General features: G+C 47.2%; 1 protein-coding gene across 1 annotated transcript; it reads right to left on the bottom strand.

Moving 5' to 3' along the window:
• Positions 1-597: 597 nt before the first annotated feature.
• Positions 598-3194, bottom strand: LOC310705386 (thyroid hormone-inducible hepatic protein-like). The gene has a single exon (XM_083500084.1). It carries the CDS (start codon positions 3035-3037, stop codon positions 2648-2650), a length of 390 nt encoding a protein of 129 aa, XP_083356210.1. The 5' UTR covers positions 3038-3194; the 3' UTR covers positions 598-2647.
• Positions 3195-10323: the final 7129 nt, after the last annotated feature.

Here is a 10323-nt window from a genome sequence, read left to right as displayed (position 1 = left end):
GGTGAGTTCCACCTGAAAAAAAACCCTGGTAAGCATATATGTAAGTGTCAGAGAACTGACATCGGAGCTAGAGGCGGAGGGAAGGCTCTCAAATGATGCTGGAGAAGGGCCCAGCAGGGAGAGAGGCAGCTCTGCAGATGGGGAAGCAAATCAGCGCAACACCAGGGATACAGAGGGGCTGATGGGGGAATCGGCGAGAGGGCTCCAGGACTCTTCACCGGACACCAGCGGGGAGAGCACGGGTCCTCCGCTACCCACGCCCACCCTGCGCAGAAGACTTCCGCGCAGAGAGAGTAGGAGGAGACTGGGTGTCAAACAACTTTTATGTTGGAAAAGATTTAAGAAACGCCCACTGACGGATTCTGCTAGCGACTGAGGCAGCCACGAAGTGAAGGGCTGTCCAGACTGAAAGGTTTAGCAAGGCAACAAAGCCTGGAGAGGCGGCAACATACGCACGAGCAACCCATACACATTACAATAAGGTCCACTGGACATCTGAATGTTTTTTTAAAATACATATTTATACAGGTTTCAGCCTAACTTCTAAATACTACAAACAGAACAGTGTGTAAATTAATGAAAGAAAATGAGGTGCTATTCAGAATTAGTCTTTTTATTGACAGTGAGCTCATTGGCTCAAAATTCACTTACGTACAAAACAGTAAAATAAAGTTTACCTTTACGGAAGTGAATTGCAAGTATTAGTCATCAGAGACAATGCAATCAGTAGGACGTGAACCGATTTCAAAACATCCTCTTTGAATCATATAGGGCCATAGACATGTTTGGCATTTAGTTTACTTTGTAAGATTTATAAGCCACTCAATCATCAAACCCTCTAAGCGGGTTACATAAAACATTAAATATGCATTAAAATAATTTAAGCTTCCCTCCCACTCTATATACCCTATCAATTCAGGTATCAGGAATTGAAATCGTCATGTGTTTTCTGTATCACAGAGCTCGTTGCACCAGAAAGTCCTATGGAAGAACGTACAGCAAGACATGTCCGCTTCGTGAATTTGGACTCTGGGAGACAGTGCCAGCATAACCTGTGGAATTAATTGGAAAGTAATTCTGAATGCTTTCTCATCAGAATGCCTTATCACTGTATTGGACTACTGCAATGCGCTCTACGTGAGGCTACCTTTGAAGGTGACCCGGAAACCACAACTACCCCAGAATGTGGCAGCTAGACTGGTGACTGGGTGTAGCTGCTATTACACCGGTCCTGAAAGACCTACGTTGGCTCCCAGTACATTTCCGAGCACAATTCAAAGTGTTGGTGCTGACCTTGAAAGCCCTAAACGGCCTCAGTCCAGTAGACCTGAAGGAGCGACTCCACCCCCATTGTTCAGCCCGGACACTGAGGTCCAGCTCCGAGGGCCTTCTGGTGGTTCCCTCCCTGCAAGATCTGAGATTAAAGGGCCTTCTCGGTAGTTGTGCCCTGTGGAACGCCCTCCCACCAGATGTCAAGGAAATAAACAACTACCTGACTTTTAGAAGACATCTGAAGGCAGCCCTGTTTATGGAAGCTTTTAATGTTTGATCTTTTATTGTGTTTTTAACATCCTGTTGGGAGCTGCCCGGAGTGGTATAAATGGGCAGTGTACTACTACTACTACTACTACTACTACTAATAATAATAATAATAATTCAATCTCCTTTTATAAAACAGCAAATCTAAACAATGCTCTTTCTATACCCTTTGAACAATTTCCCTTGGAACTAACTGCACTTGGACTAATTGCAATGGCACTTGGAATTAATTAGGGTTGCCATATGCCTGGGGAAACCCCGGACATGTCCTCTTTTGTGGGGGCCAATATGCCCCTTCAGGCGGATTTTTACATTTTAAAGGAAATGTCTGGGTCAGCAGGGGTGGGGTTCAGAGTCGGGCTGCCCTGCATGCTGCAGCCGCTGCCATCCTGAGCTGGGGAAAGAGGTATGCTGGCACAGCTTGACTGTCCTCTTTTTTGCTCTTCAAAATATGGCAACCCTAAACTGGGCATTAAGACATTTTTGCACCTAGAAGCCCCAAGTGGAATCATATATCCATCTAATTCCTGCAATGCAGGAATCTCAGCTAATGCCTCCATAAGAGGTGGCCATCCAAACTCTGCTTAAAAACCTCCAAGGAAGATAAAGGTAAAGGGACCCCTGACCATTAGGTCCAGTCGTGGCCAACTCTGGGGTTGCGGCGCTCATCTCGCTTTACTGGCCGAGGGAGCTGGCATACAGCTTCCGGGTCATGTGGCCAGCATGACTAAGCCGCTTCTGGCGAACCAGAGCAGCGCACGGAAACGCCGTTTACCTTCCCACCGGAGCGGTACCTATTTATTACTTGCACTTTGACGTGCTTTCGAACTGCTAGGTTGGCAGGAGCAGGGACCGAGCAACGGGAGCTCACCCCGTCACGGGGATTCGAACCATCAACCTTCTGATCGGCAAGTCCTTGGCTCTGTGGTTTAACCCACAGCGCCACCCGCGTCCCTCCAAGGAAGATAGGTTCACCTAAACAAAAATGTTTTAAGTGGGCACCAGAAAGGGTACCGCAAATATGCCTTCCTGGTGTCAGTAGGCTGGGAATTTCCATTTGAGCAACAAAGGACATCTTACCTTTGCTCTTTGCACCATGCATTTCTCATCAGCTGAGATGAATTTCGCCCTGGTTAATCTGCCCCATAATTTCATTGTATTTGGAGGTGACGGCGTTGGCTCTCCCTGTCAGCTGCGCGAGGACACGATACAAGCTGGACACGTGGTAATAGAAATAGCCTTCAGGGTTCTGCCTCTCTTTCTCTTCCTGTTCTTTCAGACGGCTGGCGACATCAGGGTTCTGGTTACTGAGTGGCATCAAGCCACCTTCCACCACCAGCTTGATGGATTTCAGCAGCGTGTAATAATCATACAGATCTTTGCCGCCCGAGTCAGCCTCAGGCGTGTTGTCCTGCCATTCCAAGGGGACACCCTGGAGAACGCTGGGGAACATCACCGTTTGCTCCATCTTGCGGACCGCAGAGAAGTAATCTTCCATGGTTGCGAGAGGAGAGACTTATTTGAGCCTAAAGCCTCGGGGGATCTCAGGACCGTTAGATGTGAGCGTTCCTTGCTTCCAGTTGGTGTGGCAATTTATGAGCAAGCCTGGGTGGAAACCAGCCGTGGAACGTGTGATCAGGAAGAGGTCCATTGGAGCGGTGGACAACACCCCTCTGTCCTCAGCCAATCACATTTCTCCTCCTCTGGCATCTCATCAGTTGTCTCGTATGTGGTTAGCAATGTGACTTTATTTACAGGTTGGAATGAACCCAAATTAGAGGTGGACTGATTGACCCCAGTTGAAGCCAAGACTTGCTGATCAATAACTGACAAGTCATGATGTGCAGAGTGGAAAACGCCAAGCCAAATCAAGCAATGTTTATTCCCAGAGTTTCAGAATCATTGGAGGACAAAAAAACAGGCTTGCAATAACTACAGAGAGAGCCATTGCTACTCCTGAAGGCAGAGTGTGCTGGGCCCGGGGGTAACCCGTGAAACGCGGTCCAGGACCAGTCCAGAATCCGAAGGTTCTGCTAGGAGTCAGTCTGACAGGGCCAAAGCAGGATACCAGGCAAGGACAGGTATAGGATCTCAGGCAGGATCTGGCATACAGCAATGTTGCTCCCGCAACCTGGGGCCAGGTCCGACAGCCTTTTATGTTTGTCGGGGTAGCGTCCGGTCCTAATCCCCCGGTGACTCACCCTCCCTGTTTCGCCCGAAGGTGAGCACTCCTCCTGCGAGTACTCAGGTCTCTCCTTCTCTCAGACCTCAGTATCTGCAGCTCGGGAGACGTCGGTGGGTTACTAGACCCAGGGGCCGCCTCAGCCTCCCCTGACCCAATCGGTAGTGGAGCAGCTGTAAGTGATGGCCCATCTGGAGGCAACGAGGTCATCCCCGCATCTGGAGCCAGGGCAGCTCAGGCCCCTGACTCGGCCCAGCTGGTGTTTGTTGCAGGGGAACCTGTGCAGACTGGGACTCTTCAGGATCAGCCCCCAGACTTGGTTCAGATAATGCCTGAGGTAAAGGATCCGGTGCAGACTGAGACTCCTCTGGTTCTGAGTCTGAGTCCCAGGCCATCACACAGAGAAGTCTTGGATGCTCTTAATGCAGGCATCACCAAACTCGGCCCGCCAGATGTTTTGGGAGTCCAACTCCCACCATCCCTAGCTAACAGGACCAGTGGTCAGGGATGATGGGAACTGTAGTCCCAAAACATCTGGAGGGCCAAGTTTGGGGATGCCTGGCTTAACCCATGCTTGATCTTTCACCAAATCATAGAACCTTAGAGTTGGAAGGGACCCAAAGGTCATCTAGTCCAACTCCCTGCAATGCAGGAATCTCAGCTAAAGCATCCACGACAAATGGCCATCCAACCTCTGTTTAGAAACCTCCAAGGAAGGGCAGTCCACCACCTTGCATGAAACAGCTTCTCTCTGTTCCACTGCTGAACTGCTCTTACTGTCAGAAAGTTTTTCCAAATGCTTAGTCAGAATCTCCTTTCTTGCAGCTTGAAACCATTGGTTCTGTCACGGTCCGGTTCATGGGCGATCAAAGTCCCGGCAGGGGACGTCAGGACCGGGGGCAAGATGGCGGGGTGGGAGCAGGAACGGGGGTCCAGAAGCCAGGAGTCGAGAAGCCAAGAATCCGAGGGTCAGAGAGCTGGGAGTCAAGAAGCCAAGGGTCCGAGGGTCAGGAAGCAAGCGATCATGAAGTCAGGGGTCCGAGGGTCAGGAAGCAAGGAGTCCCAAAGTCAGGGGTCTGAGGGTCAGGAAGCAAGGAGTCAAGAAGTCAGGGGTCCAAGGGTCAGGAAGCAAGGAGTCAAGAAGTCAGGGGTCCAAGGGTCAGGAAGCAAGGAGACACAAAATCAGGGGTCCAAGGGTCAGGAAGCAAGGAGTCAAGAAGTCAGGGGTCCAAGGGTCAGGAAGCAAGGAGACACAAAATCAGGGGTCCAAGGGTCAGGAAGCAAGGAGTCAAGAAGTCAGGGGTCCAAGGGTCAGGAAGCAAGGAGACACAAAATCAGGGGTCCAAGGGTCAGGAAGCAAGGAGTCAAGAAGTCAGGGGTCCAAGGGTCAGGAAACAAGGAGACACGAAATCAGGGGTCCAAGGGTCAGGAAGCAAGGAGTCACAAAGTCAAGGGTCCGAGGGTCAGGAAGCAAGGAGTCACGAAGTCAAGGGTCCGAGGGTCAGGAAACAAGGAGACATGAAATCAGGGGTCCAAGGATCAAGAAGCAAGGAGTCAATAAGTTAAGGGTCTGAGGATCAAGAAGCCGAGGTTCAAGGATAAGGAAGCAAGACGCCAAATGCAGCAAGGAAGGGAACGTGTTGCTGTGGCAAAGAGCAGAAGGGAAATGCTGACCTTATATCCCTTCCCGGCTCTTGCCACCAGGTGCAGTGAGTTACCAAGCAGCCTCACCTGTGAGGCTGTGCCTTGCCTCTCCAGAACAAACTTAGGAAGGCCCCAGTCCTGCAAAGTCCTATTGGTCACATGGCCTGGCTCCTGCACACACACCTGACAGGTTCGAATCCTACCCTCCAGAGTGGGAGAAAACAAGCTTGCTCCCTCCTCCATGTGACAGCCCTTCAGATATTTGAAGATGGCTATCCTATCTCTGCAGATGGTGACAGCAGTCACGAAATTAAAAGACGCCTGCTTCTTGGGAGAAAAGCAATGACAAACCTAGAAAGCATCTTAAAAAGCAGAAACATCACCTTGCCAACAAAGGTCTGTATAGTTAAAGCTATGGTTATCCAAGTAGTGATGTATGGAAGTGAGAGTTGGACCATAAAGAAGGCTGATCGCCGAAGAATTGATGCTTTTGGATTATGGTGCTGGAGGAGACTATTGAGAGCCCCATGGACTGCAAGAAGATCAAACCTCTCCATTCTGAAGGAAATCAGCCCTGAGTGCTCACTGGAAGGACAGATCCTGAAGCTGAGGCTCCAATACTTTGGCCACCTCATGAGAAGAGAAGACTCCCTGGAAAAGACCCTGATGTTGGGAAATATGGAGGGCACAAGGAGAAGGGGACGACAGAGGATGAGATGGTTGGACAGTGTTCTCAAAGCTACCAGCATGAATTTGACCAAACTGCGGGAGGCAGTGGAAGACAGGAGTGCCTGGCGTGCTCTGGTCCATGGGGTCACGAAGAGTCGGATACGACTAAACGACTAAACAACAACATCCTATCTCCTCTCAGTCTCCTCTTTTCCAGGCTAAACATACCCAGCTCTTTCAAGCGCTCCTTAGAAGCAGTGCTGTAGGTATACATGTCTGGTTTTTTTGTGTATGTGTGTGTGTATTTGTTAGTATGTTATTGTTATGGTGTTGTTATTGTATTGTGGTGATTTGTTAAAACTTCAATAAAAATTTAATTAAAAAAAAAAAGAAGCAGTGCTGTAGGATAGCCACCTCTGAATATCAGCACACCAGTTTCTACCTCCTCTCTTTGAAAAGACTGTGATTATTGTTTTTTAAAGTTGTGGAATGGGAAGGAAGGGAATAGAGAACACCGTTGCATGTTAGCTTGAAAACATGCTGTCAGGGGTTCAGGAGCAGAGGCGAGGGCAAGGGAGGAAACAGAGAGCGAGGGGGAGGAGTCCGAAGAAAAGATGAGTGATGACGACGACCCGAGATCTCCGAGTCTTTCCAGTGAATCGGAAGATTCACAGAAAGGAGCGCCAGTGGCCAGAGCAAGGGGGGAGCCTAGGGGGACACCCCAGGAAGAAGGGTCCAGAGGGGGTTCAGAGGGCAGCAGTTGGAAATCGGGGCCAGCATCCCCAACAGAGCGCAGTGGAGAGGAAGGGCGCCAGGTATCGAGCTCTGGCAGCTCGCAGCAGGGGGGAGGACATGAGTCAGGAGTGGCCACGCCTCCATCGGGGAGCGAAGAAACGGTCAAGCAGAAAGTGGCAGGTTGGGCGCGCGCGCCAAGTTCAAATGCACAGGAAGGCGGCGCAGTAAGTAGCCCGGAAAGGGAGCCAGGTCCTAAAGCCCGACGCAAGGAGACAGAAGGGTCCGGGGGGTCAGCGTCAGAAGAGTCCAGGAAGGAAGAGACCACGGGGGGCAGAGGGACCCAGAGAAGAACAGTCAGGCGGAAAAGGTGGAGTAAGGCTAGGGTATTAAGTTGGTGTACAGGGGGCGGAGACTCAGACGGAGCTTCGCCGGTCTAGCTTATAAGACGTAGAGCTGCACGCGGCAGCTTGGAAATGGAAACTGTAACTCAATAAAGACTTTTATAAAGTGAACGTTGGCTAGCGTGATCCTCTGTGAGCTAGGATCTGGGAGCAGCTCTGACACATGCCCACATTGTTATGTGCAAAAGTGCACTGGGAGATAAAGGACCCCTGTTTATTTCAAATGATATGTGTGTGCACAGCCTAAATCGGTGGTGAGAGGGCGATCTGGCTGCGAGATCTGTCACCACGTTGATCGCCAGGGTTCATCCGGCTATGCCATAGTCAATGGGCGTAGCCCATGAAGCAGGGAGCCTTCAGAAATTAGTGAGAGCATATTGGAGCATTGCACAGTACTTATTGTTCAAACAGGGGTGTTACAAGCTATTTCCATCTGTGAAATGTTGGAAGGGGCAGGGACAACGACATGGCTAAGGCAGCAATCCTTGAATCCGGGACATGAGCAGTGCTGGATTTACATATAAACTAAACAAGGTAAAGCTTAGGGCCCCACTCTCTTGGGGGCCCCCAAAAAAATTAAAGAAAAAAAAATCACTGGATGTACATTTCCAAAATATAAGATAAAAAACAAATAAAATAAAACCTACATACAGCAATGTCTGGTTTTTTTGTGTATGTGTGTGTGTATAGGCTCCTATGATGTAAGTCATGGGCCCCGGCTGCTAGCCTGCTCCCTAAAATATCACTGGTTTGCTCCTTTCTATATATAGGGTGCCTACATTCTGCATGTGCAAATGGCTTTAGATAGCTATTAGGTCCATAAATTACCATATAGCATATGTTCAGCACAAAAAACAGTGACAATTTGTTGTTGACAAAGGACAGCTGGACATATAAAGGGCCCCGTTACTTTCAGTAGCTTAGGGCCTCATCAAACCTAAATCAAGCCCTGGACGTGAGTCTTGAACAGGGACAGACTCAACAAAAATCTTGCCTTTATGTTACGGGAAGGTATACTAGCATTTCTGGATGACACACAGCTCTGTGGTATCACACGTGTTTTCCATCCAGGAGGTCCCAGGATTGATGCTCAGTATCTCCAGACAGGGCTGGGAAGAACTCCCTGTCTGAAATCCTGGAGAGCACCTTGGCAAAATACCCTCTTGGGGGACCTTTCTTGACAGGCAAGGAACAGTCCTCCTGTGAGGGAGCCATTTTGATTTATGCCCCTAACATGAGGTTGCTCCATGGAAAATTAAAAGGGCTGCCTCTAACTTAGGGCTCATTCACTCTTTGCCTTGTCCTGGGATTTTTCTAGTCACGGGTCTGAAAGGTTTTTCTCCCTTCACTTAAGCAGGGAAAACCCATTTGATAACCCCAGTCAAGCTTGCAAAAATCTATCATTTGCCAGATAATAAATGTTGGAAATGTAAAGAAACTGAAGGTACATTCTTTCACCTTTGGTGGACGTGCCCAAGGATTAAGGCTTTCTGGGAAATGATATATAATGAACTGAAAAAGGTATTTAAATATACCTTCTTGAAGAAACCAGAGGCCTTTCTCCTGGGCATAGTTGGCCAATTGGTGTTAAAGAAGGACAGAATTTTCTTTATGTATGCTACAACAGCAGCAAGAATACTCATCACAAAGTATTGGAAGGCACAAGATTTACCCACTCTGGAAGAATGGCAGATGAAAGTGATGGACTACATGGAATTGGCAGAAATGACTGGCAGAATCCGAGACCAGGGAGAAGAGTCGGTGGAAGAAGATTGGAAGAAATTTAAAGACTATTTACAGAAGTATTACACAATTAATGAATGTTAGAATGATGTTTGATTGAAGTTAAGCGGTTTCTAGCTGTAATGATATAAAAGAATATGGAAAAATTGGATTTTTAAATAGGTAAAAATTTAATGTTATAATATATTGAGATCAAAAATCAGGATAATAAGGAGGGAAAGAAATTGCTAAATTAATTAATTGAATTGGAACACAAAAAAGGGAGGTATGAGGAGGTCAGGGAAACAAGGATATGAATCTAAGATATGGAAAGGTTGATTTTTTATTTTTATTTTTTTCCTTTTTTCTGTAAGTGTACTTATTTTTTTTATTCTGTATTTTTCTTGTATTTTTATTTTTGTCTTTTACTTTTGTATTTCTTGTTTTTATGTAATTCCTTTTTCTGAAACTTTGATAAATATTTTATATATATAAAAAAAGAAAACCCATTTGATGCTTGTTCCAATTCAGCAGTAAACAGCAGATTTTCCCAGTAAAAACAGCAGGGGGGGGGGGAATCTCTCAGACCCATGACTAGAAACCAGGTAGGGTTGCAATATTTCAAAAAGTACAAAACTGGACACAAAAGCTTTCTCTTTTTTTGGCAAAGTTGGCAAGCTGTTTTTAGGTTTTCTATTGGCCAAAGTTGTTGAGTTTTATTGGCAAATTCTAATAAAATAAAATAAAAATAGTTTATGAGCTATTTTTTAGGAAATTTGCCAAAAAAAACCCCACTTCCGATACGGGTTGCCCACACGCCTGGATTTTCCAGGACATCTTAAAGGATTTCTGAAAATTGTGCCCAGACACTGTTTTCAGTGGAAAGTGTGGATGTGCCCTTAAACACACAGCAACACACACACGAAAAGGCTGAATTGTGGGCAGGGCACTGATGCCCTTCATTTCCTCACAGGTGCCATGTGGTGGCACAGCGATTGTCTCCAGTGAAAATGATTTCAGATAGCAAACATAATAGGCAAAGAATTTGGAGGAGAGCCATTACCTGTCAGGGTAGTCAACAGCTACAGCACTCGATGAAACAGTAGTCTAGGCAGCTTCAAATGATGCAAAATGCTTTATTAGTCTGAACTAAAAGCAATATTTAAACATCAGAAAGCAATGGAAACCCAAGGCATACGTTTGCCATGGAGTTTATAGATATCAGTTTTGTCCATAAATACCATACAGATAGCCATTTTGTTCACAAATATAATATAGATAGCAATTACGTTCACAAATATCAGTGCTTGGCTTATTCAAGTAAAGTCCATGCTACACAACGTTGTGGGGTAGATGCTGCAGTCAAGGTCTCTAGATTGTCCGTTAAGAGCCTCCTTTGTACAGCCTCAGACAGAGGACCCAAGTTGTACA

The sequence above is a fragment of the Podarcis liolepis genome, assembly GCF_965112155.1.
Source record: "Podarcis liolepis genome assembly, chromosome: 4".
NCBI lineage: Eukaryota > Metazoa > Chordata > Lepidosauria > Squamata > Lacertidae > Podarcis > Podarcis liolepis.
This window is presented reverse-complemented; position numbering and strand designations above follow the sequence as displayed.

Coding starts and splice junctions, on each gene's coding strand:
- LOC310705386 (XM_083500084.1), bottom strand. CDS start 3,037: ATGGAAGATTACTTCTCTGCGGTCCGCAAGATGGAGCAAACGGTGATG.